This window comes from Phoenix dactylifera, chromosome 4 (genome assembly GCF_051530095.1).
Source record: "Phoenix dactylifera cultivar Ajwa chromosome 4, Ajwa_hap1_PhDact_Kaust_v1.1, whole genome shotgun sequence".
NCBI classification, from domain to species: Eukaryota; Viridiplantae; Streptophyta; class Magnoliopsida; order Arecales; family Arecaceae; genus Phoenix; species Phoenix dactylifera.
In genome coordinates, this window is record NC_143193.1 from 51,114,237 (window position 1) to 51,137,498 (window position 23,262).

Here is a 23,262-nt window from a genome sequence, read left to right on the forward strand (position 1 = left end):
ATGCAAGAATAATCCTATTGTAATGAAGAGAAAGAAAGACTTCACACTGTTCGCAAGGGCTGAAGGTGAATGGGTTCTTCGTCGATTCCTCTTTCCCACTCTGCAATCTATAGTCTACCTTCAAAATCATTCCTTTTTTAGCTTACAGGCGCGGTAAGAATGTTTCCAGTTCCAGAGAGATTTAACCAAAATGTTTGCAAGGTTACTGAGTCTGATGAGAAAATAATAACTAGATTTAATGTTTTTAATATAAGCTTGGTCTCGAGATAATCAATAGGCCGAGCTGGAGTAGCTTTAAGCTTAACATGACTCGGCTTCTTTGCTCTTCCGCTCATATTTGAAGGCATGGCCTACTGTGTGTGTGTGTATATATATATGTATAGGGAGAAAAGCCGAAGTACGTGGGAGCAAGTATGAAGTCTATATTAATGTGACGAAGTAATTAACTAGATCGATTGACGAGCTAAATTCAACGAATTAGAGGATTGTATTATTCAGTTTGCTAAATTATACAAAGACATGTTAGTAGTTGAAATCAGCAAAAATCTGCCTGATAGAAAATCTCTGGGTAATCTTGCGGTACTGGTGCATGGCCTGTAGCAAAAGTTCATATTAACTTGCAGACATATTGAGATGCAGCATCTTTTCTTGTGACAAAGACCTGGTATATATCATGTATCATTCAAAACACCACCAAGTGCTCAAGTAAGCACATTCATATTCCATTCAGAAATGGAATTTCACAAAGGAACATGGTTCGTGATCAAGCACCAATAAATTGAACTCTGAAGACTTGCAACAAGATTTCGAGGACCGGTGCTCACCTATTTGTTACTGCATTTCGATAGTTTTTTTAAAGGAAGATAAGTTTATTTTACTTCTAGCAGCACCTTTTTCAGCTTCATAACAAGCAAATATCGATTGCATTAATTAAATTGAAGAAAGAAAAAAACCTTTTACATAAATATAATCCTTCCAAATTTAACCTATTGTAATTTTATCATCGATCTGAAATTTACTCTCTGTATGTCTAGCTCTCAAATATTTTATTTTTATTTTTTTGGTAATTCTGAAGAATTTTTATAAGATTATCGGAGATTGAAAATATTTGTCACATAGAGGTATCAACTAGTTTATGTGGTAGGATCTTTTTTTATTGATAGGACCTTGGTCCCATGCCTGTTGTTATATCTCAGAACCAAAGCCTGACACCACCTTTGAAGGTATTGTCATGCCATGCCTGTGGACAGGGCGTCCTTGATCTCATGTTTCTTTTGGACATATTTAATATTATATGAATGCTTTCTTTCGAAAACAATAAGCAAAAGATTATATGAATGATGTGGTTGTAAAGGTCAAGCACAATGATTGATATGTGAGTTTACCTAAAAAAAACAAGAAAAAAAAAGATTGATATGTGAGAATTGGGTTTGAATTATGGTGGATGATGATGGAGGTGATGACCATCGAGAAGGCCAGAAAGCAAGTCCAAGCTGTGCAAAGTAGGAATTATTGGAATCCAACACAAAAGCTCGCATCCCTACCCATATCCCTTTGTACATGGCCAAGCAAATATTATTGACACTCGTACATAAGTATCTCAAAATATAAGAACAAGGGCAAGAGCTAGTTTATAAAAGGACCAACTGGGACATTGGATATGGCCTCCATGATGTCCTAAGTGATTCCAATATGTGGAGCCAGGTGTATATCTGAATGTCTGTTCATTCCACTCCTCCAACACTTTTGTCTTCCATTTTTTTTTTTTTTTTGGTGTGTGTAAACTAAAATTATTAAACCAATCTAGAGTAAATACATCCATAAGCATCGAAAAATAAAATATCCAGCAATTAAGAAAGAAAATCTCTCACAACTATTATTTAAGTTGGCATAGTTTTCTGGTGGCCAATAAGATGGTACATAGGATTTTCTCCATCAAGGTAGAGAGATGGCATAGTGAGGTGATCCATGATAGCTTAAGCTGGTTTAGTTCGCCTCTCGATGTGATATTATTGGATTCGGGTACTGCATGACACTATGCAAGTCATTTATGTGCTAACATTTGCAAATTAGAAGACCTGCATGCCAAGATCTTTTATGGACTAGGAATATTGTTTCCCTAGTGAAACGCAAATGAGTGGCTACTCTCGGAAGATCTGATCCATTGTTGTCGGCCCAAAGTCTTGCCCACCAATCTAATTACTATGGCAAAGTTTTTTTTTTTTTTTTCTTTTTGCTAAAACAGACGAGTCACAATATTCTATCATGAATACGTTTAATAATTCTTGGCGTCTGCACGTCACCAATCTAGAGAACTCCACCAAAATGATCAGTCATGAAGAAAGTCATTCAGTCCGCTGCCCCGTTTGCCTCCCAGTAAATATGCATCATCTCAAAAGAGACACATCCTCTCTCTCCAACATATTACAAGTTGTAAGAGATTAGCAGTGGTGCCATTTCCTTCCATGTTTTATGTCCGTATCCTTGGGCTTGCTTGAACTGCATGAAATGTAGTCTAATATTTCCCACCAGCCCTGCAAGTACACTTTGAGCCCAATCTTGAGTATTGGGCTAGCCGGGCCAATTCAAGGACCAATTTGATTTGGTGCCAGTGGACGGAGCTGGAAACCATTGCACTAAACTAAAGTGGCCCTGCCTCCCCTTGGATCGAATCCACATGCCTTTTCTCCACTAGTTGTCTAGTATGTGTAGTGCAGTGTGTGTGATGCCTCTTATAACAAATTATAAGGTAATTAACTGTGAGTAAACTTGTATTCACCAAGAGTTTTGTTGTTGTTCCCTTCTCTGCTCCCCATCCTATGCCACTGTCAAGGATTGGTGCAATAGATGCACTTAAGGTATCTGAATGTCCCACATGAGGGTTGGATCAATCATCAAACTCTAGAGTGGTGTTCTTTAACATTTTTTTTTCTTATGTATTACTCAATTTTATCTGTATTATTTATCACTATGATCTATTTTGTCCTGTAGGCAACAAAATATTAGTCAATACTGAACCATACACTTAGTGCAACAACTAGAACTTTTGTGAATTAACCAATAGACAAGAGTTAGGCATCTTTTATACTGCAGATTATTACAAAACAAACTAATATGATTCCATCAATAAGAAAAACAACAAGCAGATTAATAATTATATTGAAGTACTATTCTGATAATTCCTAGATATGCTAAAATACATTCCATGTTTTATCATATATCATAATGAGTCCAACTATTTTATTGTTAAGCTTGTCATAAATCATGATAAATTGATATTTATTATATAGATTTACATGTACGTATTTGCCATCCCCTTAAGCCCAACTCGAATTATAGTTGGGCTTGAAAGTGTTCATGGAACTGTTTGTGATATGCTCCAAACTCTTTTCGGCCCAGTTAACTTTTCAAGTGTACCATTGAGGCCGAGCCTAGCACAATCACAGCCCATCTTTTAAATTATTTGTGCGAATTAGTTCATCTAAAAACTTAGCCGAGGGGGCTTTCAAAAATCTAATGCAGGCGCCCGGATCCGTAATCCGAGTACTCGAGCTTGTAACACCATTGCATGCGACCGCGACCGTTCGCCGCCGCCGCGACGATCACCGCCTCTCCGGGCGGAGCGCCGCGGTGAGAACGCGAGGAAGAGGTGGCCTCGTCGGGATGGAAGACATCGAAGACGTGGTGGCCGCCGGAGCTCTCCCGGAGCTCCGCCTCCCCCTGACTGCCGTCGGCGTGAAGCCGAAGAAGAAGCCCAGAGCTTGCCTCATCCGCGACCTCAATTCCAACTCTCAAATCCCGGGCACGCAGGTCTTCCTCTCCCCACCCCCCCCCTTTCTCTCTCTTCCCCCCACCTCCCCCCACTCTTTTGGTGATGCGCTCTTTGATCTTTATGCAGACTATATATATGAAGACATTCGGATGCTCTCCTAACCAGGTAAATATTCTTAATCACTCCATAAAAATTTCCTTTTTTTCTGACATTTTTTTTCCTTTTTTGTCGTAGATATTGGTTGAATAACTGTGAAACCGAACAGTTTAGTTACTTTAGTATGTAACATGTTGATCTGGGTCTTTGGTGATTGAATGCTTTGTAAGTGTTTGTTTAATTTCCGATCGTAGTTATTAGTAGTAGAAGTAAGTACAGGAAATTGTGAGAGTCACGAGAGCATAGAATGAATGATTTGAGAGAAGTGGTATTATGTTAGATTGCAAAACATGGAGATATAAAATGCATGGAATTGGAAGTTTAATTTCTTAAACGGGAATTTGGCCTCTATATCACAGTTATACTTTCCATGACATTTGTAAATTTAAGTTGTTGAAGAAAGATGCAAGGGCATTTGTCAATCATGTTACGCCCTGTAGAGAGTTAATATCTGACATCTGGAAGAAGCCAGGCATCCTTTTTGTCATTGAGTAGAAATATCATTCGCTTACGCGATATCAAGATAAATAATATGGTTCTTAATGGTTGATGTACTTTGTTAATCACCTTTTTAGCTACAGTTTGCTTGTGCTGTTTCATGAATGGAAGGTATATACTGAGAAACAGTCTGACGAACTCTGCTAATACATCCTGAGAAGCTTTCAAACTAATAATAATATCTCTACGAATAGCCGTAATCGTTTTAGTGTCATCTTAATGTTACAGGCTGTTGTTCGCTTTTTTTGGTTCGCTTATAAAATTAGACTTCTATAAGTCAGAACAATCAGCATATTTACTGTCTACTAATAAAGGTTTCTCAAGTCTCAACCTTGTTTTGTTATTTGATTGTGGGTTGAAGCTCATATTTTTTTGTCGTTGCTTCATTAAGCATAGGAGAAATTCCTGTTCTTCATTTTAATTCTGACAAATCATGGTAAATAATCCACCTTCTCAAAACCAAATCTTTAAAATTGTTATTGTTTAGACCTGTTCAAGATATATGGCCACATGAAAGGCTTTTTTTTTTTGAGATTATGAAGACTTGAAACAGCCATCTCTAGCCTAGTTTGAGAATCAAGATTTAAGATTTATTGACTTAGTAGCAGGAAACTTCCACAAGGTGGGCACCCGCTTCAGAATTTTCTCTGGAAATTTGTCCCTGCGATTGCTTCCTAAATGTTTATTATTCATTATTTTCTATCTTCACCTGAATCCACTCCTGCACTTGTAATCCCGTCTGCTAACTAAGGATTTTATTCTTATTTAAGAGAGGGCTTCTGATTATTATAATAAAGTTTAGAATTTAGTGAAGTTATTCGAATGCTGTTCAACCGACATGCTCCATTGCTGATGTGCAACTTAAATGGTCACAGAATTCCTTCCCAGTCTCTGGACTAATTCTTTTCCCAGACTTCGCTTTCATTTCTGTCGAATAGTGTTCTTGTAATAAGGATTTAGAAAAAGAATACAGTAGTGTGTTCTAGTTTTCTTGTTTTTCTGGTTTGCATTGAGGATGATTCTTGCAAGGTGCTTAAAAAGCTTAAACATAGGGTTATTTGATTGCAAAGTTATCTACAGGGTTTAATTTATTCTATTGATAAGTGAAAGAGAGCATGCAAATGTAAATTTATTTGATGACAATGTGCATAAGTTTCTGGAGTGAAAACTCTATCTTCTTCGATTCATCCCTCTTTCTCTCTCTCTCTCTTGCCCCCCTCTTTTTCTTGACCTTTTTTCGTTTTCCTCCTTTTGAACTCTAATATTTTGATTTGGAATTATATTGCTCTACATTTTCTATTTTTTATACTCTTCCTTCTCTTCGCTAAGACATATCTGATTTTCATGTTCATCTTACTTCTTTTTCCTACCCAATCACTTTTTCCATCCATTTCCCATATTTCCCTTTTATTCATGCAAATTGTTTTGGAAAAAAAAATCTCATATATGAGATTCAGTTGTCATATATGGATTACTGAAATTGCTACTGATGGTATTCATTTGGTAAGGAAGCCATCTTATTCCTTTTTTCTAATTTAAGTCTGTGTTTCTGTTATTTGTAATTTTTGAGAGGATGTGGATTGCTGAAATTGCATCTGATGGTATTGGTTTGGTGAGGAGGCTATTTTATTCATTCTTTCTAATGTAAGTCAGTTTGTGTTTCTGTTATTTGTAATTTTTTAGTTTATTCAGTGTAAAGTTAAGCAGGCCAAAAATCTTAACAACCAGAGCACCTTTTCTCAGAAAAGGGGTACTTAGAGGATCGAAAAATCAACAGTCCTTCAAGTTTACCTTTTATCATTTGAAACCTTTGATGAAGTTATAACCTGTCCTGGTACCTGGATTTTCTTCTCTAACTGCAGGTTGGCCATACTAAGGGATATATCCAAGTGCTTGTAATTGCTTCAGAGAGTATGTTAGGTACCTCAACAGATGTAAAGATTACATCAGTGGGAAGGTGGTCTGTTTTTGGTGAAGTGATCGAGACTCCTTCAGCTCAGGTAAAAGAAAATGCATACGGAGGTAACATTAACTTGGAAGCTGCTCCTTGCCAGGAGGATTCATGCGAGAGTTGTGCTTGTTCAAGAGAGCCAGAACCCTGCCCATGTACAGTGCAGAATTTAGGGCAGCAAATTGGCAATGGCGGTCATGAAGAAACTCCTATTGCGATGGTTATGAATAGTTCGACCACAAGATATCATATAGGGGGAACTTTTATTAGTGAACTCCAGTCTATGCTGCTCAGGAAGAGAAAGTTACAAGGATCGGTGAAGATGAATGATGTGAATGCAAATAAATTCCAGGAAAACCAGAAGACAAGTAGAATGAGTGGTAAATTAGCTACCATGGATTGGATTTTGCTGAGTGGGATGATTGTAAGCTTTCTAACAACAATAGCTCTGCTAATATTGCTTTCATCTAGGATGCTGTCATCCTGATAAAGGGACTGCAACTGTAGTATTGTGTTTTTCTATTGGTGCAATAATTTATTTGCGGGTTTTCCTGCCTCTTTTTTCAGATTATGTATATGGCATGTGTGTATTCTCATAGTTGTTTCCAAGACCATGTTCATAAGGCTGATCCCAAATCACTGGGACATGGTATGATAGACTGATGGTTATGGATATGGTAGTTTTAGGAGCAGCTTATATCAGAAAATGATTAAAGATACAACTGGCTCCCAACATGAGATGGAAGGCAGTACACATGTGATGTCAAACAAGGATATTTCTTTGTTTTCTTTTCTTTCTTTTTTTTCTCTTTTTTTCTGGGAAGGGAACATGTATAGGTTTTGTGTCTGCCATTAGCTCAGCTAGCCCAATGGACACCCTAGTGATACAACATGGCTGTGATTGGGAAACTCTGTTTCATGTCAGGCAACCTTTTTTGGGTCCAAAGTAACAGGCAACATGGTGGTCCAGCCTACCCACTTTATTCTTCCATCTGGTGCAAACATGAAGAGAAAAAGAGTGCCCTAAGTTATGAGCATATCTTTGTTTTTATCCCAAGAAGAGGGTGGAGTACAGGTCATAGAGCACACATGGAATTTTCGAGGGCATCTTCATGACCATTTGAAAGTAGAAATTGACACATCTGGGTGCAATGCTGTTTGGGAAGAAACTTCTCTCTAAACCAGTACTCTTCACTCTCCATTTGGCCATGAAGCTTTTCTCCTCTGAATCTTCTTCCCCATGAAGGGATCCATCTCAAATGTATATCACATGACCATGAATTGTATACTGATAAACACCATATTTTACAAACTGTATATAGATTTTTCTTGAAATATATATTAGGTCGCTATTGGTTATATATCAAAAAAAATTAAAATATGTATAAAAATTCATTGAGTATGTATCATCTAGTCATATACGTGTACTGATGAACATAATATTCAGAAAACTATATATCAATTTGTCTGAAAATATATATAGATCATTGGATGACTAATTTGCTATATATATATATTATCATCTAACCATATACTATATACTAGCTAACACAGTAAAGACTCTGTGTTTCAAAGGAGGAGAAGAAAGGCCTCATGGTTGGATCGAGAGGAAATAATAGCTTGATGAGGAAGAAGAGAAGGATTCAGATGGATGGCCTGATCGACGATGGCTCATGTATTTTTTTTTTACAAAAAATAATATAGGGCGGATAAACTCTGTTAGCAGAAGAAGTCCGGTCCGTTCGGACTCTGGATGCGATACCCTCTGCATAATCGCCTCAAGAGGATTTTTGTTCGATAGAGACGTACCAAAAGACCGATAACTCTCCCGGGAAAAAGGTCTACGAAGCCAAATATACCAGAATCCACTCACTGCTCCATCATAAAAAAAAGAAAAGTAAATAAGAAAGAAAAAGAGAAAGTGTCATCCTCCTTCCCTTCTCTTGTAGTTTGAAACAACCAAAGAGATACCATTCTCATGGGTCCTTCCATAAAACACTAACCGAGTATATTCATAGGAGATGATTAAAGACTAACAGTAGTCTAATACAATACACATCCTTCGATCCTTCCTGCTCATTAGTTCATAGGAGTATATCAGACTCGGCCGGCAACCTCCTGAAGAAATTATGAGACACAGAGGGCATCTTGCTCCTGAACCTGGGGTGGCGCAGCAGGTACAGGCCGACGAGAGCCAATACCACCCGGATCGGTGTCGCGAAGAGGAGAACGGCTAATATCTCTGAAAAGACTATGAAGATGGCCGTCGCCCGGGGGTCCCTCCAGCTCAACAAGGCCCGGACTCTCTCCCCCTGCGTCGCCAAGAACCCTACCAGCTCCTGAACCCTCCCCGCCACAAACCTCAGCCGGTCATACCTCCTTTTCACCACCTCTATCGGCCTCCTCGTCACAAATGGATCAAATTCTTCGTCCAGGTCTTCTGTGGTGACCAATTCCGCACAGGACAGCTCCGTGTCCATGTGCGGCGGCTCCGCCGGCCGGAACCGGAAGTTCCAGACTCCGATGGCAAAGAGGTAGAGGAAAACGGTGGGCAGGATCAAGGACGGGTAGAACACCAGTATCAAGAACAGCACATGGACCAGTATCGTGGTTACCGGGTTCTTCCAGTACCGAATTCCGTCGAACCACCTGGCTGCCGCCGGCACACCGGAGAACAGCACGACTAGACGTCCAAAGTTGGCCTTGCTCCGTCTCATGCTGAACAAATGGGACCCGACGTCGAGCACGTACTCCACCACCTCCTTCCGGAGCGGCGGCTCGGCCCGTGCAAGCCGAGACATGACCACGCCCATCGCCTGGGTGCGGAGGTAGTTCATCTGCATCACCGGGATCGGTTGGATGTAGTGCATCTTCGGAAGCATCGGCTTCGTGTAGAGGAGAAGCATGTTCGTCCACGCCGCGCAAGTGAATCGGATAGCTAAATGCAGCTCGCCAAACTTCTTCAGACCAGAAGGCTCGAGAGCTAGCAGTGGATGGTAATGAGTGTAAAGCTTATCCGTTTGTAAGGTCGAGAGCCGAATCCTTATCTTGCCGATCCTTTGATCCTTGGAGCCATTGCCGTTCTTGCTGCCATTGTTATAAAGTTGGCAGTTGTCGAACACGGCGATGGTGAGGACGGTGCAGAGGTCGAAGACGTCCCAAGTGTACTGCTCGTTCCACTTTGGGGACAGGGATCCAAGGATGGTCCGAGTCCGGACCCATTTGGGGCCGTACTTGGCGACGCAGTAGGCGTCGGTCGTGGCAGCGCCATTGCTGGCCTTCATTGGCACTAAATCTTTAGCACTCAAAATGCCGAGCTCCAGAATTCCGATGCTTTGCTTTCGGAGCGGCTTCGACGATGGCTGGAAATCGCTGCTGTATTGGACGGGCTCGTCGATGACATGGTAGCCAGCGTCGTAGAAGATCCGGAGATGGAGCTTGCTCGAGAATTTAGTCGACTCCCTCCTCCTCTCCTCGCCGCCGGCGGCGGAAGAGGAGGTGGGCTTGGCGAGGTCAAACCACTGGGCGGGCATAATCCTGCGGTGGTCGGCCTGGAATAAATTTGGAATAACGGCTGTTATATCCATCACAAAGGCCTTAGAAGCCTCTATTCTTATTCTTATGCTAATTGAACCATAATGTAATAACTGCATTTATTTAACATCCTCGCCCCCCTCATGTTTTGCTTCAAAACTAAACAAAAAAAAAACATCACTTGAAAGAAAAACTAGTTAATATATATTTATCCCCATTATTTAAAAGAACAGTGGAGAATCGAAATAAGCTATTAGCTAATTCTCAGTAAAGCAGTACATGGTTTTCACAGGAGAAAATGGATGTCATCTTGGTTATAAACTTATGTAAATATTGGTTTTATGGGCTGTTTTCTTTACAAAGATGGAAAAAAAAGGGTTCTTTTAGAGAAAAAAAAATATCTCAAGGAAAATAGTTAAACCTCTGTGCCAGTTAAAAATCTGGTATTTATTATCCATTATTTGGTGGACAGGTGAAATAACGAAATAAATCTATGTTTGCTGGAATTGTAATTGCAACGTTGCCTGAGTTGGGATTCTGGGTTTGGTGAGGACGAGCCGGCCGAGTGGGACGTCCTTGCCCGGACCGATCCGGTCCTCAACCGTGATAGTGACCGGCTCATCGAACGGTTCGCTGCCCACCAGCATGAGCTCCTCGTTCCACGACGGGTTCAGCGAGCGGACCGGGGAGGGTCGGGTGAACCGGATCTGATGTCCGAGCTCAACCTTGACGTGCGTCTCGGGGTGGAGCCGGCTCGCTTCAGAGGGAACCAGGTCCTGTCACAAACTCATAATAGGGATAAAAAAGAAGAAGAAATATTTATTAGATTAATTACTTTAATAAATTCTAATATAACTGCAGCAGCAAGTATGCGTGTTCTCATCAGAATGGAAAAAAAAAACAAAAAAAAGACTCATATTGTGTGTTTTAAAATAATGCAGACTGCCAACAGCTGAGGTAAGATAGATAAACATTTGGAGAACTTCAGCTTCAATCAATTGCACAAGAAAACTCAGTCAGCAATCATTTGCAATACATTGCGTAATACGTTATCAAAGCAGTAACCAATATCAAAAATAAATGCAGCAGGGCGTCATCCAACTACTCATCAACTTCGCATATATAACATGGCATTAGAGTGGCGCATCAATAGAACTCATAATCCCATGACACTGCCTACAAATAATAGCAAATATATATATATTAAATACATGATGAGTCCTGTTAAACATACATAAACAATCACAAAAATTTGCAAGAATTTACATAACTTTTTGTTAATCCTATTTCCATGAAAAAGGACAGTGTTTATGATAAAAAAAGATTTTTTTTACATAAATACATTTCTAAAAATTCAAGTATATATGAATACCCTTTTAAAATTTATAATTATTTCTATATCCTCATAAAACACTTTTGTTTAACATAAATATTTCTAATATAATGAATCTTTTAACATTGTTAATAAAAACTATATTTATTTTAACTAAAAATAAAATGAAATTTTGAAATTATCTTTTTTGTTCCCGTCGCGATCGCATTATAAATATTTTTTTTACATATCTACTGACTAAGGGTATTTCAGTCATTTTAATTTAAAACCATTAATTTTTTAATAGCGTTAGATAGCGTAGGTATATATGCAAAAATAAAAATAAAAAATAGAATAGAAAAATAAATATTTTATGAGGGTATACATAAAAATAAATATTTTATAAGGATATTCATACAAAATTTGATAATTAGGACTGTATTCCAAGCCAAAAAAAAAAAAAACCAATAAGAAAATCAACCATAATTAAGAGAAACCAAAGAAAGGGTCCCAAGAAGATGATGAGCGCTACCTGCGCTGCAATGGCATGAACACGGAGGTAGCAAAGCCTGGGAGCAAAGTAGACCTTGGAACGGGTGTGGAGGACTGCCTCCAAGGGAATGGTATGGGCGTCCGAATGCCAGGCTTCAGGGTAGGCCTCGTCAGCCTGGCTCCCCTTCCACACCGCCATCATCAGCTCCCCCCTCCCAACGTCCTGATCCCTCCTCTCCTCCTCGAGTCTATACCACTGGGGGGCGAGGGGGGAGTCGGGGGGGAGCCGGGAAGGGACCTCGACCAAGGGAAGGACGACTCTCCCCACGAAGCCATCCATGAGGAGGTCCTTATCCTTCACCGACACAACCAGGCGGTCAGCCTGGAGGCGTTCTTTGGAGAAGGCGAACACCTGGTGCCACTCCGGGTTCTGGTTCTTCTCCAAGTGTTTGGTGCGTCCGATGAAGTTGCCGAGCTTCACTTCGACGTAGGGGTCGACACTGCCGGTGATGTCCATCGCCGGCAAGTTTCGAGCTTTGACGATGTTGACGTAGAGGTACTCCATCTGTTCTACCAGGTCGTAGGTGGTGGTGATCTTGGTGCCGCCGCGGTAGCCCGTCCGGGCGGCCACCGGCGGCTGCGTCTCTTTGAGACCGTAATCGGGTTTCGGCTGTGGAGGGGCCTCCATGTGCATCGCCGGCGCCGGCGCTGCTGCCTCTGCCCGGAAGTGGTGGCTGCGGCTGTGCTTCTTCTCCATGTTCGTGAATTCTCTAGCCCGAGTCCGCGCAGGTTCGAAGCCCACCGTGTGGAAGACTTTCCTCTCCTTGGTGGCCGGCAGAGGCTTCTCGGAGGAATGGGTTTCCGGGACGGTGGTGGTCGTCGAGGGGGCGTGGCTGGAGGAGGCTTTGGAAGAGCCGAGGACGGCGAAGATGCGGAGGGCGAGGTCCCCGCGGACGGGGAAGAAGAGGCGGCGCCGGTCGAGGGAGCAGACTTGGAGGGCGGCCTCCTCGCGGGAGGGGGCGACGGAGGAGCCGGAGAGGCGGACGCGGCCGAGGAAGCTCCGGCCCTTCTGGCGGCCGCCGCCGGCGGAGCCGTCGTGGTAGACGGCGACGTTGATGGTGCGGCTGGGCAGGTCGAGGGGGTCGGCGACGTCGAAGATGAGAACCTCGTTCCAGAAGGGGTTGAGGTCGTGAGGTTTGGTCTGGGTGCGGCGGCGCTGCCCGTCGAAGTCCACCTCGACGAAGGGGCTCGCCGTGCCGCCGCTGTCCTTCGGCACCAGGTCGTGCGCTTCCAACACCTCCACCGCCACCTTCATCTCTTCCTATTCTCCTTCCTTTTTTCCACCTCTTCTAAGGTGTTAACCACGATGTACTAAAACTAATAACGGAGTTAATAGTAGAGAATAAAACCAGAAAGGAGATGTGGAGGAAAGAAGAGGGGAGTGGGATGGGAGTTAACGTTGGGTTTTACATAGAACTAGAATTTAAGGTGGTTTATTTGGGTGTGCTGTGAGAGCGTGACACTTTGTGTATTCTTTTGAAGAACTGCACATATATGCATACCTTACAATAATGCACGTGAGATTGTGTCCTCGGGCTTCTTTCTTAGGATGCTGAAAGTTTTACCTTGCACGCGGATATCGAGCCTAATTAATTCATTGCATACTTACTGTCTGAAGACAACATCAGTACACTAATGGGCTTCACTGCTTGGAATGTTTCTTCTTTTTGGTTTCTAGTGTACTGCATCGTACAAAGGAAGAGCCTGTAGAGTTGGAAGCTCTTCTCTTTTGATGCGAGTTTCTGTTAAAGACGCTGCTAAAGATGAAAAGTGTTTGAGCTTTTAACCATGTCATGTTCTGATGTGTCTTTATTTTCCCAAGAAGAGCTGAAGAGGGAGACTGTGAGATTTGCTTTTTGAAATAGGGAAGTGGCTTTGCGTGATACTCTTCTTCATCTATTATGATTAAAAATTTGCGATGTTTGCACATCCCAAGATATGATTTACTGCTCTCCCTGTTTGTACTTTCGCAACAGTTCCGTGATTATATAATGTGTTTGTGAACAAAATTTCAGCAACTGAAGAGGCAACCCGTAGCTCTCAGAGGTTTCTTATGAGACTTAATATATTGGTCGAGTCATGGAACTCCGCATCACTCCGAAGTCAAGTCAGCTAAAAAACATATATAAATTGGTTTACGGTAGGGTGGTTACCTCACTGGAAGGGAGGTATAAGATGGGTTTTTGATGTGATTGGACCAGTTTATTGCTATCCAATACGCGAAGGAGACGAGGATAGGATAGTTTTATAGTCCCATTTTGACTCCTTCCCATGGATAGCTTATTCTAGCCTTCTTTATGACCATTAAATCCATATACTTGATAACTTAATTCCAATGCCTAACTACTGCTACAAATAGCATTTCAAAAGTTCTTGTAATATATCTGATCAACTTTCCTTTCAGGAGTACCGTGTCTCACTGCTGCGCTTTCCAGCTTTCATCTATCATCCATGGGGAGATACAATTCAAATTCAAGTCCAATGGAATCCGTGAACAGTTGATAAAAGCAGCTTTGCATGGTTTCTATGCGGCCATCGGCGTTTTTTTGGGATCCCACGACTTCGATGCGTGACCAGCTACGAGCGGTGGAAAGAGGCAAGTGGGCTTACTTGTGGGCCAAAAGGAAGTTCGCCCAGCCACGTGTGGGCAGCCCATGCTGAAGAATATTGGCTGATATAAAGAAGAGAATCCTTTGTGGGACCAATTGGGTCCCTCTGATTTATCCATCCTTTTCTTCCGCTTTATTTTGGTTGTTAGGTCTTTTTTTGGTCTTTCCCACCCGTATGAGCACTCTACGCACCCTTCGCATCTCTCTCTATCCCCCCAAACTCTCTCTCTCTCTCTCTCTCCACTGAAGACGATGATGATTTGATTTCTTTTATATTCCTTGCCTCTGCAAGAAGCCAAGTCAAACGGGAGAAGCTGCATTCCTTTATTTCAACAAGAAACTGAAACATACATACATACTGCTTCCGTATTAGTACTTAAACCTACTATGTTTCAGATCGAGCCATGGAGAAATGCGCTTAAACTAGATCAGTTTGAAATGAGCACTCTTTTTTCTTGAATCCACTTCAATGGCATTAAATTGCTACAAAAAACAATGCTAAATTTTTGGCCGACTCATGCTTTCTACCACCCACAACAAGATCCTATCAATGCACCGCAGAAAGTACGTCAGGGGCGCAAACGCCGCGCCCCCGGCCAAAACAAAACCTCTTGGGGAATCAAACCGTGGAAGGAGACACAGCGAAGGAAACAAAAGTTCTAAAAAAAGAAGTGCTGGGTCAGAAACGTATGCATTCACAAGACTCGCCATGTCCTAAAATTGTGAAATTCGTTCGGGGAAAGGTTTTGGCCTTCAAACTTTTTGAGAACATGTAGCATGGATCTAACACGATTTTGCTTGTCCACGGCACCATCCCAATTGCTGTTAACCCAACTGATTGGTACCTTCCTCTCCGGTCTCCACAAATCCAAACTAAAATATATACACTATATATATATATTGTTGGGGGAATACGGTTTTCCCCCAGTAATACAATAACCCTGCCACCGGAAGATTACGCAGTCGACGACCCCGGACGACTGAGGTCGGCGCCCGACCCCAGAGCATCCGATCCCGGATCATCCGACCTAGAGGACTTCCGACCTCAAAGGCAGGTCTTTGTCGACCACCTGCCGCGGCCGTACCTCTCCGAGGTCCGGCCAAGGGCCATATTCTGCCACTGCCTCAGCATTTATTACACATGATCCCGACAAATCCTCAGTTCACGCAACAATTAATGTGAATCTCCGGCCTACGCAACAATTAATGTGAATCTCCGGCCTACGCAACAATTAATGCGCGTGGCTCCTTTCATCTACGGATCCTCAGTTCTCCACGGCAAATCAGCTCAGCAGAGTCCTGTCCGCCATGATAAGTCTGACCCCAGCCTCACCGCCGACATCAATGCAATGATTCACCCGATCGCGTGACGGCTCAGGTCGTACGACGGCCTTACCTCCGACATCAGTGTAATTATTTATTTGTCCGTGCACCGGATCAAGCAACATGCCGAGCTGTACGACGGCCTTGTCCGGTCACATCGCAGGTAAACCTCCCCCCTTAAAAAGGGGGGGGAAGAGAAAAGGGGAGGAGACTACTGCTCCCATTTTCTTTAAACACTATTTTGCCCCCTCTAACTTAAGCATCGGAGGGCCGGCGCCGGAAGACCCGGCCACCGGCTTTTCTGCAGGCACCCCGACAGAGGACGCCGCCCGCCGACGCATCATCACTCCCTCGCGTCCGCCGACAGCTCCCCCTCCTCGACGGATGATCGCCCCCGGGTCCAATTTCCAGCAACAGTTGGCGCTAGAGGAAGGGCCCGAGTTGCGATCATGAAGTTGAGAAGTAAGGGAGCCTCCAACATCTCCCGGCGTCCCCCACAGAGTCCTGGACATTCCGTCCAGAATTCACCTACTCCGGCTGACCCGGTTCCTCAGGTCCAGCCGGAGCAATTCAATGCCCTGGTGCAGCAAGTCCAGGCCTTGGCGGCCGCCGTTCAAGGCCTGCGACGTGAGGAGGCCTTACCAACGCTCCCCCCGCAGGCCCAGCTCTTGCCGGAGTCCCCTCCCAACGGTCCGGTCCCCCAGGGCCAGAATCTTCATGGCTCTTCAAGGGCCAACAATGAAGGGCGGACCTCCCCCTGGAGAGAGCTGCCTGGGGAAGGTCCCAACGGAAGACCCCAACCCTCTGAAGCCGAATCTGCCCCAGACCACCGTGAGCCGGAGCAAACCACGGCGACGGTTCCTCGGGTTGGGGAGCTCGATAGGAAAGTCGAGCACTTGGAGCGCCAGATTGAAGCGCTCCACAGCAAGAAGGCAAGACAAGATGGGGATTTTGAGTTCACCACCAAGTCCCCCTTTTTCCGCCAGATCGAGGATGAGCCGGTCCCCTTGAAGTTCAAAATGCCTCAAGTGGAGCCCTACAATGGAGTCACCGACCCCCTCGATCACTTGGAGAGCTACCGAGCTCTTATGGCCCTACAAGGATCCTCGGAGGCTGTGCTTTGTAAGGCCTTCCCGGCGACTCTTCGAGGGACAGCTCGACTCTGGTTTTCTGGGCTAAAGCCGAGCACAGTATCTTCCTTCGAGCAACTTGGCAGACAATTTGCCACCAATTTTGCCGCCAGCCGACGCCAACGGCGGACGTCAGATTCCCTCCTGGATGTCAAGCAGAAGGAGGGAGAGTCCCTTAAGGAGTATCTGGACCGCTTTACCGCCGCCACATGGGAAGTTCGCGAGCTGGACCAGTCCATAGCCATGTCGGCTTTAAAGGCTGGGGCCCGCTCTTATCGATTCCTTTTCTCCATCGAGAAGAGCTTCCCGGCCGACTTCACTGAGATGCTGGCCCGAGCTCGGAAGTACGCTAAGGCCGAAGAGGCAATCGCCTCTAGGCGAGGTGCAATCGAGCCCGCCTCAAGAAAGCAGAAGAAACGCCGCGAGGAGCGCGGCCGCCAAAGAAGCCGATCCCCTCGCCGAGAGAAGAATCTCCCCCGACTGAGAAGCCCGCCTCGGCAGCGGGGACAACCTCAACGGAGGACCTCACCACGACCAAGGTCCCCACCACGGCCTCGGACACACCCAGGGAGGTACGAAAATTACACCCCTGTCAACGCTCCCCGGGCCGAAATTTTGATGGAGATCGAAGGCCGGGATTTCTTCCGACCTCCACCTCCCATGCGGGATACGGGATTCCCGCGCAACCCCAGGAAGTACTGTCGCTTCCACCGAGACCGCGGACACGACACGGAGGACTGTATTCAGCTCCGAGACGAGATCGAGGCGCTTATTCGCCGTGGGGTGCTCAATCGGTTCGTTCGGAACCGACGCAAAGAAAGGAGGCCAGTGGAAAACGCAGCACCGTCCGAGAATCCGGATGACAACAGGCCCATTGCCGGCACCATCAATGTAATCGGAGAAGCCTCGGCGGGAGGACCAGCCCAAGGAATTTCCCCGAAGCGCCAGCGTACTGCCGAAGTCATTTCATTCTCGGACGAGGATTTGGAAGGGGTTGAGACCCCTCACGATGACGCTGTGGTCATCTCCATGATTGTCAATAAATTCGATGTAAAACGTGTCCTAGTTGACAATGGAAGTTCAGCCAACGTTTTGTACTATCATGCCTACCAAAAAATGGGGTCACCAGAAGGACAACTCCGAAAAATTAATGCCCCACTTATCGGGTTTACCGGAGACTCGGTCCCGGTCGAGGGCGAGGTCAGCTCTCTTGTTACGGTCGGCCTCGCTCCTCGAGAAAGCACTGTGAGGATGGACTTCCTTGTGGTCCGTCTACCCTCGGCCTACAACGCCATCCTGGGGCGACCAGGGCTAAATGCCCTCCGAGCTGTGGTCTCGACCCGACACCTACTCATGCGATTCCCCACCAACCGAGGAGTAGGCGAAGCCCGCGGAGATCAGCTGGTCGCCAAGCAGTGCTACATGGCGGCTCACAGAGTGAAGCAGCCAAACGAGGCGCCGGCCCAGGCAACGGGTCCCTCGTTACCCATAGAAACCCTGGACGCAAGGGATAATCCCTGGAAGAAGTAAGTAGAGCCTGGTGAGCTGCTTGTTCAAGTTCCCCTACGAAAAAATCTTCCCGAGCTAACTGTGCAGGTCGGCTCCGGCCTTGGCATCCGCGAGAGGGGTCACCTCATCAGCTTCCTGCGGGACAATGCTGATATCTTCGCCGGGTCGCCCGCTGACGTACCGGGAATTGACCCTGAGGTCATAGTCCATCGACTCCAGGTAAAGCCAACCAGCCGACCTGTGAAGCAGAAAAAGAGGGGCTCCGCCCCGGAACGACAACGGGCCGCAGCCGAGGAGGTAGACAAACTCCTCAAAGCCGGCTTCATCCGGGAGGTCTCCTACCCAGATTGGCTCGCCAACATAGTCCTTGTAAAGAAGGCCAATGGGAAGTGGCGCATGTGCGTGGACTACACTGACCTGAACAAGGCCTGCCCGAAGGATAGCTTCCCCCTCCCAAGTATCGACCAGCTCGTGGATTCTACCTCAGGACATCAACTACTGACATTCATGGACGCCTTCTCCGGATACAATCAGATCCGGATGGCGCCGGAAGACGAGGAGAAGACGGCCTTCATCACCGACAAGGGCACCTATTGCTACAAGGTGATGCCTTTCAGTTTGAAGAATGCTGGAGCCACGTATCAGAGGCTGGTCAGCCAAATATTTGAGGACCAGATCGGCCGAAATATGGAGGTCTACGTGGACGACATGCTGGTGAAAAGCCAAGTGGCGGAGCACCATGTGGCCGATCTCAACGAAACATTCTCCAAGCTCAGGAGGTACCAAATGAAACTCAACCCAGCAAAATGCGCCTTCGGAGTCACCTCTGGCAAATTCCTGGGCTTCATAGTGACCCAACGTGGAGTTGAAGCCAACCGCGAGAAAATTCGGGCGCTGCAGGAGATGACGCCCCCAAAGACAGTCAAAGAAGTGCAGCGACTCACTGGACGGGTCGCCGCCTTGGGGAGGTTCGTCTCCCGATCGGCCGAGCGCTGTCTCCCCTTCTTCAAGATCCTTAAGCGGCCAAAGGACTTTCTGTGGTCAGAAGAATGCCAGCGAGCCTTTGAAGAGCTCAGACGCCTTCTGGCCTCTCCCCCGCTGCTCACCAAGCCTCAACGGGGCGAGGTCCTCTACTTATACTTGGCCGTTTCCCCGACCGCGGTAAGCTCAGTCCTGGTCCGGGAAGAGGACAAGCTCCAAAAGCCAGTCTACTACATCAGCCGGGTCCTCAGGGATCCTGAGACCCGATATTCTAAACTTGAGAAGACAATTTTCGCCCTTATCATCTCGGCTCGGAGACTCCGTCCTTATTTTCAAGCACATACAATAGTCATACTGACCGACCAGCCTATGAAGCAAATATTGCAGAGGTCGGACCGTGCAGGGAGGATCGCCAAGTGGGCGGTAGAGCTCGGGGAATTCGACCTCGAATATCGACCCAGGCCGGCCATCAAAGCTCAAGTTCTCGCCGACTTCCTTGTGGAATGTACCTTGCCGGACGACCCTGAGCCACCATCTGCGCCTATGGATGGAACCCCGAAGCAACCGTGGGTTCTATATTCGGACGGGTCTTCAGCTTCGGGGGGTAGCGGGGCTGGATTAATCCTCACCAGCCCAGACGGAGTGGTGGCCGAGCAAGCCCTCCGCCTCGAGTTCCCGGCCTCAAACAACGAGGCGGAGTACGAGGCGCTTATTGCTGGGCTTAAATTGGCGAAAGAACTGAAAGTGGAAGATTTGAAGGCCTTCAGCGATTCCCAACTGATAGTGAGCCAAGTCCAGGGGGACTTTGAAGCGAAAGAGCCATCAATGCAAAAGTATCTTCAAAAAGTGCGGGAACTTACGTCCGCCCTAGGTTCTTTCAACATCCAGCACATTTCCAGAGCGGAGAATCTCAGGGCGGACCTGTTATCCAAGCTAGCGACCTCCCGCATGAGCGAGCTTTCTAAGGAGACGACGCTCGAATATCTTCGGACACCCAGCACGGAGGAACCCGAACCCACCATGTGCATCGACTTCGAGCCGAGCTGGATCGACGGGCTCGTCTGTTATCTCCGGGACGGAACCCTCCCTCAAGATGAGATTGAGGCTCGCCGGATCAGGCGTCAAGCTCCACGGTATGTCCTATACGAAAATAGGCTTTATCGTCGATCATTCACTTCTCCCCTCCTCAGATGTCTCCGCCCTACTGAGGCGGACTATGCCCTCCGAGAGGTCCATGAAGAAATTTGCGGAAACCACCTGGGAGGTCGGTCGTTAGCCCATAAGATCTTGCGACAAGGATATTACTGGCCCACCCTTCAGAAGGATGCGACGGATTTCGTTCGGAGGTACGACCGGTGCCAGCGGAACGCCAACATCCAACGCCGACCTTCGGCCCTGCTGACCTCAATCACCGCCCCCTGGCCGTTTGGCCAGTGGGGAATCGACATTCTGGGACCCTTTCCTCTGGCAACCGGACAAAGGAAATTTCTGGTCGTCTCCATCGACTACTTTACCAAGTGGGTCGAAGCTGAACCTGTGGCTCGGATCACCGAGCATAAGATGCGGGACTTCGTGTGGAAGTCCATTATCTGTAGATTCGGACTCCCCCGTATCCTTATATCCGACAATGGCCGGCAGTTCGACAACGTCCACTTCAGAGAATTTTGCTCTGAGCTCGGCATCGACCACCGCTTCACCTCGGTCGCCCATCCCCAGACGAACGGGGAAACTGAGGTAACGAATCGTACTATTTTGCAGGGACTCAAGGCCAGGCTCGACCGATCCAAAGGACAATGGGTTGAGGACCTGTACAACGTCCTCTGGGCTTATCGGACTACGTTCCGATTGCCCACCGGCGAGACCCCCTTCAACCTGGCATACGGCACGGAGGCTGTCATCCCACTGAAAATCGGCCTCCCTTCCCCAAGAGTGGAGCATTACGATCCTGACTCCAACTCTTCTCGGCTCAGAAACAACCTGGATCTCGTCGAAGAGACACGAGAGGTCGCCCGGGTCCGTATGGCAAGATACCAACAAAAAATGGCTCAATACTACAACTCTCGGGTCAAGCCCAAGCTCTTCAAAGTAGGGGACCTCGTCCTCAGGAGGGCCGAGGCCTCTCAGCCAACTGAGCAGGGAAAGCTCGCCCCGAATTGGGAAGGGCCGTATCAAATCGCCCGAGTACAGCGACCCGGAGCATACAAGCTGAAATCTCTCGAAGGGACCCCCATTCCGCGAAGCTGGAATTCCGAGAATCTACGAATGTACTACCAATAAAACCCCTAGGGGTTCAAGACAACCAAAAACACGGATTCGGTCTCCTTTTTACATATGATCCGACCATTCCAATAATTACAGTTATCTCTTCTAACCTTGGGTCGTTTGTGATCCCCAGATTCCTCGGCCAAGGTCGGGATGCCTCGAGGCTCGACCGTAGAGTCCCAAACTCCCTCGACCTCGGGAAGCGTCGCAGGTCGGTAACGCGTTCCCAGACCCACCGACCTGGCGCACAATCCCTTGACTAAGGTCGAGATGCCCCGAGGGTCGACCGTAGAGTCCCAAACTCCCTCGACCTCGGGAAGCGTCGCAGGTCGGTAGCGCGTTCCCAGACCCACCGACCTGGCGCACAATCCCTCGACTAAGGTCGAGATGCCCCGAGGGTCGACCGTAGAGTCCCAAACTCCCTCGACTTCGGAAAGCGTCGCAGGTCGGTAGCGCGTTCCCAGACCCACCGACCTGGCGCACGATCCCTCGACTAAGGTCGAGATGCCCCGAGGGTCGACCGTAGAGTCCCAAACTCCCTCGACCTCGGGAAGCGTCGCAGGTCGGCAGCGCGTTCCCAGACCCACCGACCTGGCGCACGATCCCTCGACTAAGGTCGAGATGCCCCGAGGGTCGACCGTAGAGTCCCAAACTCCCTCGACCTCGGGAAGCGTCGCAGGTCGGTAGCGCGTTCCCAGACCCACCGACCTGGCGCACGATCCCTCGACTAAGGTCGAGATGCCCCGAGGGTCGACCGTAGAGTCCCAAAATCCCTCGACCTCGGGAAGCGTTGCAGGTCGGCAGCGCGTTCCCAGACCCACCGACCTGGCGCACGATCCCTCGACTAAGGTCGAGATGCCCCGAGGGTCGACCGTAGAGTCCCAAACTCCCTCGACCTCGGGAAGCGTCGCAGGTCGGCAGCGCATTCCCAGACCCACCGACCTGGCGCACGATCCCTCGACTAAGATCGAGATGCCCCGAGGGTCGACCGTAGAGTCACAAACTCTCTCGACCTCGGGAAGCGTCGCAGGTCGGTAGCGCGTTCCCAGACCCACCGACCTGGCGCACGATCCCTCGACTAAGGTCGAGATGCCCCGAGGGTCGACCGTAGAGTCCCAAACTCCCTCGACCTCGGGAAGCGTCGCAGGTCGGTAGCGCGTTCCCAGACCCACCGACCTGGCGCACGATCCCTCGACTAAGGTCGAGATGCCCCGAGGGTCGACCGTAGAGTCCCAAAATCCCTCGACCTCGGGAAGCGTCGCAGGTCGGCAGCGCGTTCCCAGACCCACCGACCTGGCGCACGATCCCTCGACTAAGGTCGAGATGCCCCGAGGGTCGACCGTAGAGTCCCAAACTCCCTCGACCTCGGGAAGCGTCGCAGGTCGGCAGCGCATTCCCAGACCCACCGACCTGGCGCACGATCCCTCGACTAAGATCGAGATGCCCCGAGGGTCGACCGTAGAGTCCCAAACTCTCTCGACCTCGGGAAGCGTCGCAGGTCGGTAGCGCGTTCCCAGACCCACCGACCTGGCGCACGATCCCTCGACTAAGGTCGAGATGCCCCGAGGGTCGACCGTAGAGTCCCAAACTCCCTCGACCTCGAGAAGCGTCGCAGGTCGGTAGCGCGTTCCCAGACCCACCGACCTGGCGCACGATCCCTCGACTAAGGTCGA

General features: G+C 47.3%; 2 protein-coding genes across 3 annotated transcripts; one reads left to right on the forward strand and one right to left on the reverse strand.

The window, feature by feature from the left end:
* The first annotated feature begins 3,512 nt into the window (after window positions 1–3,512).
* On the forward strand, window positions 3,513–6,943 carry LOC103701320 (uncharacterized). 2 transcript variants are annotated; one of them, XM_039133193.3, is made up of 3 exons: window positions 3,513–3,810; window positions 3,899–3,937; window positions 6,289–6,943. In XM_039133193.3, exons 1-3 carry the CDS (start codon window positions 3,517–3,519, stop codon window positions 6,862–6,864), a joined length of 909 nt encoding a protein of 302 aa, XP_038989121.3. In that variant the 5' UTR covers window positions 3,513–3,516; the 3' UTR covers window positions 6,865–6,943. The 2 variants fall into 2 exon arrangements, with proteins under 2 accessions (XP_038989121.3, XP_089786398.1); XM_089930272.1 differs by lacking the exon at window positions 3,899–3,937.
* Window positions 6,944–8,363: 1,420 nt separating this feature from the next.
* LOC103701319 (FT-interacting protein 7-like) lies at window positions 8,364–15,753 on the reverse strand. Its single transcript, XM_088720459.2, has 4 exons — window positions 13,278–15,753; window positions 11,756–13,092; window positions 10,436–10,687; window positions 8,364–9,928 (listed from the first exon to the last, which is right to left on the reverse strand). The coding sequence occupies exons 2-4, from the start codon at window positions 13,028–13,030 to the stop codon at window positions 8,462–8,464; spliced, it is 2,994 nt and encodes a 997-aa protein (XP_088576585.2). The 5' UTR covers window positions 13,031–13,092; window positions 13,278–15,753; the 3' UTR covers window positions 8,364–8,461.
* Window positions 15,754–23,262: the final 7,509 nt, after the last annotated feature.